Genomic DNA, 16,117 nt, shown 5'->3' with positions numbered 1-16,117 from the left:
GTGCAATTGATTGTGCATCACCGGCACTGCCAGCAGCACAGACTTGACAAATTTTGGTAAAATCCCGCCTGGCATTTCCAACACAACCCCTGATTCCAGACTACAATATCATACTCTGGTCAATCTGATCAATCTACCCACAGGATGAGGGGCAAAAAACCTTATCCTCATTGAAAGACACCTTGACTAAGTTTGTAACACTTACCTCTGGGGTGCCCTTGCACATGTAGGTAAAAAGACAAATGGTGTGTAGGCCTTCATAGCGAGAGGATTGCTCCAATTATACAGGGCCTTTATGAGGCCACTCCTGCATATTGTGTACAGTTGTGGTCTCCTTATCTGAGGAAGGATGCTCTTGATCTGGAGGGAGTACAGCGAAGGTTTACCAGACTGATTCCTGGGATGGCATACGAGGAGAGATTGAGTTAGTTAGGATTGCATGCTTGGAGGTCAGAAGAATGAGGGGAGATCTCACAGAAACCTCGAAAATTGTAACAGGGCTGAACAGGGTAGATGCAGTAAGGATGTTCCTGATAGTGGGTATGTCCAGAATCAGGGGTGGCAGTCTGAGGATACGGGGTAGACCATTTAGGACAGAGGTGAGGAGGAATCTCTTTACCCACAGACTGGTGAGCCTGTGGAATTTGTTACCACAGAAAGTAGTTGAGGCCAAAACCCATTGTATGTTTTCGAGAAGCAGTTAGATATAGCACTTGAGGGGGAAGTGAATCAAAGGATGGGCAGCACGATCGCACAAATGGATAGCACTGTGGCTTCACAGCGCCAGGGTCCCAGGTTCAATTCCCCACTGGGTCACTGTCTGTGCAGAGTCTGCATGTTCTCCCTGTGTCTGTGTGGGTTTCCTCCGGGTACTCGGGTTTCCACCCAGAGTCCAAAGATGTGCAGGTTAGGTGGATTGGCCATGCTAAAATTGTCCTTAGTGACCAAAAAAGGTTAGATGGGGTTATTGGGTTACGGGGAAGTGAGGGCTTAAGTGGGTCAGTGCAGACTCGATGGGCCGAATGGCCTCCCTCTACACTGTACGTTCTATGATATGGGGGGATGGCGGGATTAGGCTATTGAGTTGGATGAATTAGTCATGATCATAATGAAAAATGGAGCAGGCTCGAAGGGCCGAATGGCCTTCTACTGCTTCTATTTTCCATGTTTACCCTCTCTAATGCAATTACATCCTTTCTGTAAAGAAGTGACCAGAACGGTGCATAGTAATAACATTGTGGCCCAACAAATGTTTTATAAAATTCCAGCATTACCTCCCTGCTCTATATTCTATGCCTAATCAAATGAAGGAAAGTGTAACACTTGCCTTCGTGATGACCTTATTGACCTGTACTGCTACTTTCAGGGCCCTTCAGGGGCTTTCACTCCCAAGATTCATACCTTCCTCTATACCTCTCAGTATCCACCCATTTAATGTGTATTCCTTTGCCTTGTTTGTCCCCCCCCCCCCCCCCCCCCCCCGCCCCCCGCCCCCTCACTTCTCTGGGTTGAATTCCATTTGCCACTTTCCTGCCCACTTGACCAGTCCATTGATATCTTTCTGATATCACAGCAATCCTCCTCGCTATCAACTGCACAACCAATGGTCGTGTCATCGGCAATCTACTCAATCATGGCCTCTACATACAAGTTCAAATCATTATTATATACCACAAAAAGCAGGGGATCTGATACTGAGCCCTGCGGAATCTCACTGGAAACAGCTTACCAGTCACAGAAACATCCATCTACAAATCCCTTTATTTCCTGCCACTGAGCCAGTTCTGCATCCGGCTTGCTGCAAGCCGGGACCCCATGGGCTGGATTCCCCGCAGCCCCGCGCCGAAAGCCGGCGTGACCGCAGAGTACGCCGCGCTGCCGGAGGGCCATTGACAGAGGCCCGCCCAGCAATCCTCCGCTCCCAACCGGCTGAGTTCCCAACGGCGTGGAACTAACCACCTATTGCCGGTCAGGATGCTGGCATGGCGGCTGCGGACTCAGTCTGCGATCGCCCTGGTCAGGGGCGGGAGGGGATTGTACACCGAGGGAGGGGGGTGGTGCCTTACAGGTGGCCGGGGGTTAGATCCATGCGGTTTGATGTTCGGGCGCACGCCCCATTGGGGGTCTCATTTTTACGTCTGGCTCCCCAGTCCGAGTCCGCCATGGAGCTCGGCGCGGCCATTGGAGGCTGCCGCTGTGCGCATGTGCGGACTCCAAACCGGAAGTGCAGGGCCCGTATCCACAGCTAAAGCTGCGAGATTTACTCCGGGTCCCTGCTAGCTCCCTGCAGGGCATTCAATTAACTCAACCTGTTTCTCGGAATTTCTGGAGTAAAACTCCACCGTTTCTAGGCCGGCATGGGGACATGGTCCCATTTTGGGAGAATCCAGCCCCATGTTTTTTTGTTAACCGGTTGGCCGTGTGGGACCTTGTCAAAAGCCTTGTTAAAATCCATGTAGATCATATCAACTGCGTTGCCCTCATCGATCCTCCTCATTACTTCCTCAAAAGGTTCAATCAATTCAGTCAGACACAACCTTCTCCAGGTTGACTCTCCTTGATTCATCTATGCTTCGGTGATAGTTTACCGTCCCTCAGATTGAGAGTCTGGTGTTTTTCAGGTGTGAATAATAAAGCTGTATATTTCCAGAATTTTCCTGATTTTATTTCAGATCTTTGCAATTTTGAGCAGTAATTTTATAAATTAGTACGTTTTTCTGTGGATCTTGGTCTCTCAGACCCCTGCCCAGGATAGAGGTTAACACCCATCATAATCTTTCTTTCCACAGGATGCGAGAAGAAGAGTGAAGAAAACTTTCCAGAAATGTGAAAAATGTCATCCATTGAGGGAAGAAATTCCTAAAATTATTCTCACGTTAAATTGAAGATATAGAATGATTTCAACAGAACTAACTGCTGTTTTACAACATTGACAATAACTTCATTGAGTAACAAATCTACGGGACAACTGAAGACTCGTGCATCTCTTGCAGTTTTCATATTGCTATTCGGTTTTGTATCTCATTCACAGACCTGGAGAAAAAAAAAATAAAAGATCAGACAGGTTTCAAAGTTGAAATATTAAAATAAAATTATTCCCAACTGCAGAGCTGAACATTAGCAGAGATGAGACTCTCTGACCAGATGTACTGATCTGGTACAGATATTTTACAAGTGATAATCATTCGTAATGGTACAAAATTGAATTTCATTTGAACATTCGATGGATGTTGTACGTGGACCTGAAACCTGTCTTCCTTCAGGGTTATGAAGCTGCCTGCTTTGCTCGGTGGGTCACAGCATCATGAGGTGTGATGTACCATCGATTGTACGCGAGGCGAGTGATTTACCAAAGTCTGGCTTTAATTGACTAGAACACAGCTCTGCGATCGTCTACAGTGGAAAGGGACGATCGTCAGGCGTCTGAGCATTTATACCTCGTTAATAGAGGCGTGGCTAACTCAGCCTCTCGGCCAATTGGTCGAGAGGCACATGACCGACCAGGGCCAATGGTAAGCCGACATTCTGGCCCAATGGCAGACGAGTATGCAGATCATATCACCACAAGGTGAAAGTCAGAAATAAAATGGCTGCGGTTTCCCCCATCTTGGGTAATGGTTTGCTCCTCATACACCAGGCACAAGCAAGAGGAACACTTCTATACAGATAGAATGGGGGGGGGGGGGGGACCACTATGAATATGGGATTCACTGCTCCAAGTAAGGAGGGCCACCCTAACTGAGCTCATTTCCATGGGGGGGGGGGGGCAGGACTGAATGCGGGTGACATGTTTCAGCTTTTCTATATCCCAGCAATGCAAATGTAGGCAAGGTAGTGAACAATGCACAATTGCAAAACTGGAGGTCAGGAGTGCGGCATTCGCAGACCTCCTTCCTGTGTTGCCATGGGAATGCCATCTGTGGATTGCAGCGGAATAAGAGGAATTTCGTGATTTTGATGATGTATTTAAATGGAGGCTAGACAAACACATGAAAGGGAACAGAAGGAAACGTTGATGAGGTTAAAGGAAAGGGTGGAAGGAGGCTAATGGGGACACAAACAGCACATGGACCAGTTGGGCCGAAAGGCTTATTCCTGTGCCATATGCTCCACATAATTCTATGTAAACGTCTTTTGAGCTGTTTTTATCTGGCTCTTAGGACACAATATTAGATCAAGGGGCAATCTTGTAGAGCAGAATATGGACCGAGCATTAACAGTGTTGAACGAGCGCACATGCATTAATAAATCTAATTACACGAACAGATAGGCAAAGCTCCAACAGAATGAGAACAGCCAGGAAATGGACAAAACATCGCCCAGGGTTACAAATAAAAACCAAGGCAGAAAAACATAATCTAAGCAGCTGAGGTAACTCCACCAGCAGCCCGTTAGTGCCCAGGAATTGGGCATCCAAAAGATCGGTCAGCACTTTTATCACAGGAGTTTTCACTGAAGGGTGACTCAATAAATTGCAGAATCCACATTGAACAAACAACAGATTGTGAAGAAATGGGCTTTACTGGTATTTTTTATCCTCCTCACACATACATTTGTGTGCGATATTGTGCCTGTATCTGCGTGCACATGATATAGCATTGTACTCTGCGCATGTGTCTGATTGTGTGATATTTTGTATGCGTGTAATCAAAACAAAGGAAATCAAAAGGCAAATAAATAAAAATTCTACATACACATACTTGAAAATTGATCTGCATATGTCAATGTATATGTGGCATAGCGGTTAGCACTGCTGCCTCGTAGCACCAGGGATCAAGTTCAATTCTAGCCTTGGGTGACTGAATGTACTTTGGGGTAATTTTGATTGTTTTCTCCTCAAGTTAGTGAGATAAAATGGGAATACTAATTTTACTGCTCAGTTAATACCAATGTTATGACTGGCTCCAATTGAGCTATTAGATGTCAGCAACACGGCAGCACAGTGGTTACCACAGTTGCTTCACAGCTCCAGGGTCCCAGGTTCGATTCTCGACTTGGGTCACTGTCTGTGCGGAGTCTGCATGTTCTCCCCGTGTCTGCGTGGGTTCCCTCCGGGTGCTCCGGTTTCCTCCCAGTCCAAAGATCTGCAGGTTAGGTGGATTGGCCATGCTAAATTGCCCTTAGTGTCCATAAAAGGTTGGGTTGGGTTACAGGGATAGGGTGGAGGTGTGGGCTTGAGTAGGCTACTCTTTCCAAGGGCCGGTGAGACCAAATGGTCTCCTTCTGCATTGTAAATTCTATGTCATAAACACCTGCTTGCTTCAGGCAATGGGGCCTTTTTGAAAATTAAGTTGGGGTCTTGTGCTATAAATGGGATGGAACAGAGAGTTTCTGAGACCCCCCAAAATAACCTGTCCCTTAACCCCACAAACCTATGCGATTGTGCCCGCCAGGGAAAGGAGATGTGGGAGGGCATCCCATTCTCCCTATCCCTCCCGGGAAGGGGTGCGCAGGGACGAAGAGTGGTAGGGCATCCTCCCCTCCCTCCCGGGAAGAGGGTTGTGGGAAGGTATCTCTCGCTCCCTGCAGCTTTCCTGGAGGGCAACCCCAATTCCTGCTCCAATACTCCTAACTGCGTTGGGATGGGTCGTTGGCTCTGAGTAGCTTGCCCACCAAATTTAAATGCTGTTGATGTCTCAAAATGGTGGGGGCGGGGGAGGGTGCGAGGGGCACAATCTCTTTGTTGCCAGAATGGGCAACTAATCAGTCAGCTAAAAGTCAAAATCCAACTCAATAAGTCACGATTCAGGAGTTCAGTTTTCACCTTCATTCTTTACAGCACGGAACCTGTACACAGCACAAGAGTCATAAAGTTCACGGGCACAAATCCAGCCCTCGCCATTACCCAGCCAGGGAACAGCCGGGCCTGAATTCTCGAAACATATTCCCATCCCACAAACAAATAACATAGGAAATTCAAGGCAATAAGCGAACGTGCCTGACTGAACCTGTGGCTGTCCTCCTTCCCACTTCAATGAAGTCAACCTGATTGACTCCACATGGTTCTCTCTCAGTGGGCCCATTCCCTACTCGTGGGAAATCTTTCCTGGTCACGCCCAATATTGACAGGGAGAGTAACATGGGGCTAGATTTGTGTCCTCAGAGGATTTCAGAAAGGAAAATCCATCAGGAGGTGGGAAAATAAAAGAATATTTCCCAGGCGCCTAACATTCCTGCCATTCTCAGTATCAGAAGCAAGTTCTGAAAGAGGTGAGTGATCCTCCCTCCCAACATCCATGTGGTAAAAGATGAGAAGTACCCCCCTCCCGATTTTCATTTAAAATATGTGCAGCGGGATTCTCCGTCGGCCGATGCAGAAATCGGCAAAGGCAATTGGCCAGAGAATCGGTCGTGAGTCTAAAATAGTGGACGGTGCTGGGTGTCTGCCAGAACACCATGCTCTGGTGCCTCAACAGTGGCGTCAATGCATTCTACCCCACACATACAGTAATTCACCATTGACGTATTATTAGCGGGCCTGACCCGGTACTCTCTGGGGCCTCCACGATGTTCTGCTGCCGCAAGGAAAAATTACTGATGCCGAGATTCACTTGTGATCTCAAGAATCGGGACAAGGTGCCTTGGCTGCTGAGGGAGAGAGGGAGGACACGGAATGTGTCCAACGTTGCCATAGTTTGCTGAGGAGTTGTGCCGCTGGCTCGGGGGGGGGGGGTCAGGAGGTGGGCTGTGGGGTTGGCATGGACAGGGAACACTATCCCCACAGCCTGCAAGACAGCCATGCAGCTGTGCCCACTGTTAATTCCGTGCCACGGGTGATCTGGGTGTCTTCACAGGCCACCCCTCGGTGCCCTCTGACCCCAGCCAACCCATCAACAGGATGGGCGTGCTCCAGCGCAATTAGTGCCATCTTGTTGGCTGGGATGTGTGTGTGTGTGTGTGTGGAGCGCTCATATGCGGCTGCAGCTTGTAAGCCTCCCGAGTGTCAATCCCGACCCTGGTGAATCTGACACCATTTTTCATTGGAATTGGTTGTGTTCCACGAGGCACCGGTACCATTAATGGTTCCTGAATTGCTCCGGGGACGGTGCCACTTTTGCTGTCATGGAAGTCCACCGATTCTGTCCTGTCGCCTGCACTTAATTTCCGAAAGGGAGAATCCCACTTGTGGTGTTTGGGATCGTCATTGTTTAACAGAGCCTGGCTCCACACGAACATGCCAAATCAGGGCAGCACGGTGACGCAGTGGTTAGCCCTGCTGTCGCACAGCTCCGAGGTCCCAGGTTTGATCCCGGCTCTGGGTCACTGTCTGTGTGGAGTTTGCACATTCTCCCAGTGTCTGCGTGGGTTTCACCCCCACAACCCAAAGATGTGAGGGTAGGTGGACTGGCCACGCTACATTGCCCCTTAATTGGAAAAAATAATTGAGTAGTCTAAATTTATTTAAAAAAACATGCCAAACCAACTGGTGTTGTGGTCTTTACTCTAAACTCCAAACCCTGCTGACGTGGGAACTGAACTGGGTGACAGTCAGGGAAACGACACTAACATTACACAAGTGTTTGTGAGCGGGGTACTGTGTCCCTCGCTCGTACCTGCATCCTCATTGAGGGCCCAGAGCCATCCTGCTCCTGCGCCTCTGCTCCTGCATACTCAAGTATGTGAAACATTCCATTCTTAACCAGAAACAAGAATAATATTTTGAAACAATCCCACCAAAAGTGATTAGAGGAAACAATCAAGTATTGGTAAATATTCACAGTGCAGGCACAGGTTATTCGGCCTCACAGGGTGTGGTAGTCACCACTAGCTGTATGATATGTATTTTTGTAAGACATGTATACTAGAGGTATATGGGTAAATTGCTGCTGGCTCCGCCCACTAGGCGGTGTATAAATGTGTGTGCTCGCCGGTGCTGCGGCCATTCTGGTAGCAGCTACAGGAGGCACATCGGGCGGTATTCCCCGCTCCCGATAAAAATCGGGATGGTCGTCGTGAAATCGGCCGAGGTTCACGACGGCCTCCGGGCCCGCTCCCCGCACCTAATTCACCCCCACCCGGGGGGCTAGGAGCAGGCCTCCGTCTTTCCCGGCCGCGACCTTGTCGCACCGGAAATGACGCGCAAAACGGCGCATTTGTGAGGTCATCCGCGCATGTGCAGGTTGCCGGTTCCAACCCGCGCATACGCGGATGACTTCATCGCACAGACGGCGCGAACCGCGCATACGTGGTGGCCGTCTTTCTCCTCAGCTGCCCGACAAGACGTGGCGGCTTGATCTTGCCGGGTGGCGGAAGGGAAACAGTGCGTCTGTTTTGGACGCTGGCCTGACGATCGGTGGGCACCGATCGCGGGCCTGTCCCCTCCGAGCACAGTCGTGGTGCTCCCGTGCCAATTGGGCCCCTAGATGCCCCAAACCAGGTGTGGTTGCTGCCATGGTGAAACGGGCGTGAAGGGCCGGCTGCTCGGCCCGTCGGGCTCGGAGAATCGCCGTCCGCCGTGAAAAACGGCGAGCGCCGATTTTTCTGAGCCGGGGGGGGGGGGGGGGGGGTGCAGAATCGCTAGGGGCGCCAGGGGGGCGTAAAAATGTTGGGAGGCCCTCCCACGATTCTCCCATGCCGCGTGGGGAGCGGAGAATTCTGCCCAACATCTTTGCTCAATAAAGCCTCGATTATTCCACTACTCTCGTCTTTGCGGTAATTGATAGTGCATCAGAGGGTTGGAGGACGGACTGCCTTTGGGTGAAGCTGACAGCTCTGCCTTCAATGGTGGAGCTGCCCAGTAAACCAAAGCTGTAAGAATCGAGGGGGCGAGCTGGTACAAGACATTCAGCGCAGATCCTCCATTGTGTAAAGATGTGTTGGCACCACCCATTGTGTTGTGTGCACAGGTAATTCCGCTGATCCAGGCTGCCTTTGTCAGACAGTGTTGGCACAAAGAATCAACAGTGTAATGTAATCCCTTCCATTATAACAGAGAAAGACTAATCCTTACAAGAACTTTGCAGGAAAGGAGGAGGAAGTGACCAGTTCACTTTTACGAGTGATGTCAATCCGTTTTAATTGCCGCCAAAACTGCACCTCCGTCACCACCCTAGCTGAATAATGATCAAAATAATTATTGTCACAAGTAGGCTAACATTAACACTGCAATGAAGTTACTGTTAAAATCCCCTCGTCGCCACATTCCGGCGCCTGTTCGGGTACACAGAGGGAGAATTCAGTATGTCCAATTCACCTAACAAGCACGTCTTTCGGGACTTGTGGGAGGAAACCGGAGCACCCGGAGGAAACCCACGCAGACACGGGGAGAACGTGCAGACTCCAACACAGTGACCCAAGCCGGGAATCAAACCTGGGACCCTGGCACTGTGAAGCAGCAGTGCTAACCACTATGCTACCGTGTCACCCTATATGGAAACTATATGGACCTGAAAAAATTGTAAGTGTTAACATTTGGTTTTGATCATTATGACATGCAAGGGGCTTTTCACAGTAACTTTGTTGCAGTGCTAATGTCAGCCTGCTTGTGACAATAAAGATTAAAGATGCTTTTTAAATAATAATAAAGTAGAAAGCCATCCTAAGTTGCTGCATAGAGACATTTTTGCACAATCATGGCTGTTTAGCCAAAGAGACGTTCAGAGGGGTGGCTAGGATCTCGGGTCAGAAGCTTGGGTTTTAAAGGAGAGGGAGGTGGCGAGATTTAGGTACAAAATTCCCACGGGGGGAAGAAATGACACAACCTCAATGGTGGGGCTTTGGGGGCTGTTTAGAGAAGAGCAGAATCAGAGTAACTTACCATTTCAGGACTGGGATGATTGTAGGTAGGAAACAGTCACAAGAGATAGGGGTGGTCAAGGTCACGAAGGGATTTAAGTAAGTATGAGAATTTGAAAATGTTTTGGAGGCATGGGAACCGATGTAGATTGGCGAGTTGAACAGGTCTTGGTACAGGATAGGATGATAGGGGATAAGTTAACTTCCTTTGTGGACCATGGCTAGTTTACTTAAAATGCTAGACATACGAGCTAAGATAGGCTGAATGGCCACACGTTTGTTGTCTGAATAGAGAGATAATTGTCTAAATAGAGAGATTTATCCTTTCTTCTGCTCCCCTAGGGCACAGACACATTCCACCATCCCCAGATTTTTTCACATACATATTGCCAATAGTGAACTACTTTTTTCAAAAATAAATTTAGAGTGCCTAATTATTTTTTCCCCCAATTAAGGGGAAATTTAGCGTGGCCAATCCGCCTACCCTGCACATCTTTGGGTTGTGGGGGTGAAACCCACGCAGACATGGGGAGAACGTGCAAACTCCACACAGTGACCCAGGGCCGGGATTCGAACCCGGGTCCTCAGCGCCGTAGTCCCAGTGCTAACCACTGAGCCACATGCCACCCCAATAGTGACCTATTTTGCCGCATCGACCTGCTTCAAATAGATTACCAGGTTACAATGGGCAGGTCCCATGTATTATCTGTATTATTCTCTCCAAATCTGATGGTGCATGATGATGCGGGGGCTGCTCTCCATTTTGCTTTCCCACTTGCCTTTTGTTCAGCCACATTTGTTTATTCCAGCTGGTCTTCCATTCCACTCTGCATCTTTCACAACCTATCCCTTCCAATTTCTCACTGATGGGAAAGAATGTACCTGATAGAAAGACCCCGTTTGTACCTCTAAGTAATCCCCATAGTCCAAAGATGTGCAGGTTGGGTGGATTGGCCATGATAAATTGCCCTTAGTGTCCAAAATTCTATGATTAACCGAGGATAAAAGTTCGGCACAACATCGTGGGCCAAAGGGCCTGTTCTGTGCTGTAATTCTCTATCTCTATCTATCTATCTGCTGCGCCGCACAGGCTAAGAATCAGTAAACTCTTAGTCCAAATGCCAATTACCCATGTTTTGGTTTGTTAACCTTCCTTCAGTCGCATAAATGGAGAGTAGATTGTTGGGTTTGAGCTTCAGGGGAATGTTGAATGCTGTCTTCCTGAATGAGGAGTGCATCTATCCACCGTTTGAACTCTCGATGAAGGCTTCAATCGATTTTGTGCAGACAGATGGGGCCTTCTTGGAAGGCTGTTGTACCCGCTGTTCAAACCTTGCCCAAAACAAATTGCACATCAATTACAGACAGTTTGCTCAAGAAAAGAGATCCCTTTCCCATTGTCATAGTACATTGCTGTATCGCTGAGCAGCAATTTATAGCCAAGTTCTGCACACATGAGTACGGCCTCAACCGGGACCTTGGATTCATGTCGCATTACATTCACCCCTCACCATCTGGCCTGGGCTTGCGAAATCCTACCAACTGTCCTGGTTTGAGACAATTCACACCTCTTTAACCTGGGATTATCCCGCTCTCCAGTGGCTCTGTCTGGACCTGTAGATTTAATTACCTACGAAGACTCGCATTCAAAGTATCGTCTTGCATTTTTGCCTTTGTCTATATATATGTTTCTGGAACCTATCTCTTCATTCACCTGAGGAAGGAGCAGTGCTCCAAAAGCTAGTGAATCGAATCAAACCTGTTGGACTTTAACCTGGTGTTGTAAGACTTCTTACTGTGCTCACCCCAGTCTAACGCCGGCATCTCCACATCATGGCTGTAAAACACCAAAGGGGTTAACCTTTCCCAGTCAAGTAAGGCCTTGCATTTTTTTTTTTATTGTCCTATATATTTTGGGCACAGTGCAAAATCATTCCAGAGGTGGGCTGACCTGGCTAAGATCTTTATTGTACAGGTTTTAAAATGACAAGAATTGGATTAGGAAAATTGAACAGCTATGTAAAACATGTCAACTGGTACAGAACCGTAAAATGTATGTTTAATGTCAATTGAAATGTTATATTGTGAGTTGGGAGGGAGGAAAAGTAAAATTAATGCAGAGGCATCATCTGGTTAAAATGTACAAATACCAAGAATCGAGAGTTTGTATCACACAGCCAATTCAAGGAATGTAGTAACCATCTGAAAACATATTACTACATTTGTGCATCTGCTATCAAAGTCATCGAGTGCATAGTAATTCTGTTAAAATAATCCTGAAGGATGTCATTGGCCGAACAGGAAGCAATTTGGAAATGCAAGTGGTTATGGCGCAGAGGTCAAACTTACACATACAAAAAGCATTTAAAAAAAAAATCAGCAAGTGAAGTTAGATGTAAAAGACACGCTGGAATGGCTGGAGCACATCATCTTGTCCTTTAGAGCACATTTGTTGTGCTAACCCTTGCCGGAGTCCCTGCGTACTTGCTCAAGGCCAGGGTCAGTCTCTCAGTCCAGAACGTTCCGCACAATTGGCAAATTGTGAGAAGTGTTGTCGCAACCACGCTTCCCACAGGGTGTGTTTTGTACAGCGAACCTCCATCTCTCAACAGTTCTCAGCGCCTGGGCGAGTAACCTGACTAGTATGCTCAGCGACGCTCAGAATATCAACACCGTTAGAGTGCGTTTTGCCACACGAATTGTAGTTTGATTTGCATCACTGGAAAGCTGGATTATCATCACGGTCGGGGTACATGATAAGCAAGTGGAATTTCAGCACAATGTCCTTAAATATATCCTTCTTCAGATGACAATATTACATCACTAGGTTTTAAAAAACAATTCTTACAAGTCTATAAACTTAAACCGAGTGGTAATAAAAACAAATCAGCGCAATTGTGATCAAGGCGGTGCAACAATATGCAAACAAAATAAGGACGATAATTGCTTTTGGCAGCATCCAATGTCACCGAGTGGCTCCCAAAATAGCAAATATGCAAGTATCCGGGTGTGGGGGGTGGGATAGGAAATGTCAGTGCGCGTCTCAGTTTTATCCTTTGCAAGATTTTCAGCTGCAGACATCCTTGGCCTTCTCGGACACGCTGCCGCAGTGTTGGTTGGACGTTTGTGGCTGTTCGTGGAGGCTTATGCAATACAGGGAAAAACATTCTTCAGGAAGAAAACGGTGGTCTTGGCAGTAAAAGGCATTCGCTCATTGCCACTGACTTTCGACACAGCATATGGACAAAACGTGACGATCGAATCCACCCCCCTCGGGTTTTTGTGAACGCTGACGAGTTCGGCTGAGTTGACGGGCAGGCAGTGGGGAAGACAATATTTTGGGAAATAAGTAGCATTTTAGAAATGGTTCTCAGTCAGTTCGACAATGACTATGATACAATACGAACATTCTGATGTATTTTTTTTTTAAAAAGCCACGCAGCTTCTTACGGTGAAGGGAAGGAGCCTGGTTTCCAAGGCGAGGAGCAAGGGCGTGACTTTAGGAGATACCAGTTTCTGCAAAATAACAACTCAGATGTTGGGAATCACCCAACTGGGCAACCTGTAATGGCAACGGAAAGAGGGGAGGATCACCCACGGACGAGCAGTTTTTGAAATAGTGCAGCCGGTCACAGGTTGTCTCCTGGCTGATACTGAGGCTCTGTCGCAGTGAAGTAGTCCTCCAGAAAGGCCTGTAGATATTCAAAGGTTGGCCTCTCCTCCGGGTCTTTCTTCCAACACTGTATCATGAGCTCGTGAAGGGAGCTGGGGCAATCCTGTGGCGATGCCATCCTGTAGCCTCGTTCCACCTGTTCCAATACCTCACGGTTATTCATACCTGATCAGGGACAGAGAGAGAGATGTTAAAACTGTAAGACCATAAGATGTCGGGGCAGAAGCAGGCCATTCGGCCCATCGAGTCTGCTCCGCCATTCAATTAGCTCATGACTAATCAGCCTCAACTCCACTTTCCCGCCTTACCCTCCAAAACCATAAAACTGAGGAGCAGAAATTTATTTCAACTTAAATTGAAAAACCAGACGAGACACGCACACCATCAATTCTGTTAAATATCATAAAGCGTGGTCACCAAGTGATTAGAACAAATTGAAAAAAAATAAAAATTTGGTTTATCCAATTAATTTTTTCCAATTAAGGGGCAATTTAGCGTTGACAATCCACCTACCCTGCACATCTTTGGGTTGTGGGGGTGAACCCCACGCAAATACGGGGAGAATGTGCAAACTCTACAAGGACAGTGACCCAGAGCCAAGATCGAACCTGGGACCTCGGCGCCGTGAGGCAACTGTGCTAACCACTGTGCCACCATGTTGCCCAGATTATAACCAATTTTAACAATATCCCATCATCTCAATTTAGCTTTAAGGGATGTGGACAACATTGGCAAAGTCGCCATTTATTGTTCATCATAAATTGATCTAAATACATTAAAAATAGTCAAGGGCTTGTAGTGAGAGATCAGTGTTACATATAGCGCAGACTATGTAGGAGTGGACTGTTCCACTTCCTGAAGGATATACATTAGCTTATTCCAACAATCTGGCAAATTCCCTAGCCATTCACCCAGTCTTGGCCACAAATGACCAATTTACCATGGTTGGATTTGAATTGACAACCTATGCCTGGGCTGAGTCCAATAATTCATAGTCATAGACCCTGTACCACAAAGAGGTAGAGAGTGGGAAAAAAACCTAATACTGAAAATGTAACTTTTTTGCAAATTCAGTTACGAAACAAAAAGTATCTGAATGGGATTTAAACCATTCACATTCCATTCTGTTCCAATCTGCTGCTGGGAATAAAATGGATTCCCTCAGTGTTGTATTATGAGCGGAGAAGGGAAATACAAAGGATTGTGGGAGTGGGGCATGCCAACGTCTGGTACCACAGACCTCGCGTGAAAAAGATTGAAAAGAAAATATGTTCAGGGGACAGAAATAAATTCACTCGATTCTATTCCTATTTCTCCCTCCCGCTGCCCCAGCTTCACTGATGCCAGTAGCCCATTATTCTGGGTATGTGAAGCTTGATGGAATCAGCAGCCCCATTGATGTACCATCAATTGAATGCGAGACGAGTTGCTGGACAAAAGTATGGCTTTAATCAGCTAGATGTTAGCCCTGCGGTCGATTACAGTATAAGGACGCCCGCCGGGAGTACTGGGTATTTATACCCCACCCTGGAGGCGGGGTTAACCCAGCCTCTCGACCAATCGGGGAGCCGTCACATGACTGGTCTCAACCAACCGGTCGAGAGGCACATGACCGACCAGGGTCAATGGTAAGCCGGTGTTCTGCACCAATGGCAGGCAGCTATGCTAATCATACCACCACACCCATTTAGTGACTTTTCTGAAACCCAATGTCCACACACCAATTAACTGCAGCAGGAGGCGACATGGGCCAGTGATCATGATCGAGGATGCTGACAGGCTGACTGGTTTCTTCAAGTGTTACTCCCAGGGGACACAGAAACTCAATCATCACATACTCACCGAAAATCAGGCACTTCCATTTCTAAAACGTGCGCAGGAAGATAATCCCAGTTAGTGAAGTGCAGGAACATTTAAATATTTAAAAAAAAGTTTCTTCTCTCTGTGTTTGCACTCATTGAGATCAACTCCGTTGGTTATGTGGAATACAACACCCTCAGCATTTGGCATCAAATGTCATTTAATCTTTCGAATAGTACTTAATCAATCCTCTACATTGCAGAAAGAAAAAGACCTTTGGCTTCCCACGAGAGCACTAATTGCTTAACACTCCTGGGGGAATATTTATATTCTTGGCCAGAGCCAGACTGGGTGGCGATTGCAACCCCATTGTACAGAAACTTGGGTGCAGCAATAACATCAATGTTGGGTCACTGCCTCCAAAACTGTTCACATGCTTTTTTGAAAAAAGGAGGATTCTCATTCTCAGTGGGCAGGATTCCAGTTGCGTACTGCTGCCAATTTAAAACAGCCATGATGTGGAGATGCCGGCGTTGGACTGGGGTGAGCACAGTAAGAAGTCTTACAACACCAGGTTAAAGTCCAACAGGTTTGTTTCAGGCTGAGGAAGGAGCAGTGCTCCGAAAGCTCGTGTTTGAAACAAACCTGTTGGACTTTAACCTGGTGTTGTAAGACTTCTTACAATTTAAAACAGGGTGTGGCATTCCAGTCATTTCTAAATGACCATGGTTCCAGTTATGCTCTGCTGCTCGCTATTCTGCTGAAGGTTATCCTCACTCGAGTCGTCAAAACAAAGACCAGCATCGCTGTGCAGCAATTTATTGAAGTAGACTGTTTACGGTCTTGTCAGCTTGGTGATAGCACTCCAACCCCAGAGTTCAAAAGCTGCGAGTTCCTGCCTCATCAAGA

General features: G+C 47.3%; 1 protein-coding gene and 1 long non-coding RNA gene across 4 annotated transcripts in view; both read right to left on the bottom strand.

Annotated features, from left to right (window-relative positions):
- Positions 1–2,641: 2,641 nt before the first annotated feature.
- On the bottom strand, positions 2,642–11,132 carry LOC119966795. Its single transcript, XR_005460834.1, has 2 exons — positions 10,865–11,132; positions 2,642–3,033 (listed from the first exon to the last, which is right to left on the bottom strand). It is a non-coding gene; the product is annotated as an uncharacterized LOC119966795 (long non-coding RNA).
- Positions 11,133–11,682: 550 nt separating this feature from the next.
- The window catches only part of LOC119967085 (tyrosine-protein kinase Fyn), a 316,569-nt gene continuing 312,134 nt past the window's right edge, over positions 11,683–16,117 (bottom strand). For all 3 annotated transcript variants that reach the window (XM_038799145.1, XM_038799144.1, XM_038799143.1), the window contains one exon: positions 11,683–13,573. In XM_038799145.1, coding sequence (XP_038655073.1) covers positions 13,365–13,573 — 209 coding nt within the window. In that variant the 3' untranslated portion in view covers positions 11,683–13,364. The remainder of the gene's footprint in view (positions 13,574–16,117) is intronic.

This window comes from Scyliorhinus canicula, chromosome 6 (genome assembly GCF_902713615.1).
Source record: "Scyliorhinus canicula chromosome 6, sScyCan1.1, whole genome shotgun sequence".
In the NCBI taxonomy this organism is placed as follows: domain Eukaryota; kingdom Metazoa; phylum Chordata; class Chondrichthyes; order Carcharhiniformes; family Scyliorhinidae; genus Scyliorhinus; species Scyliorhinus canicula.
Note: the sequence above shows the minus strand (reverse complement) of the source record. Positions and strands in the feature narration are given on the sequence as shown.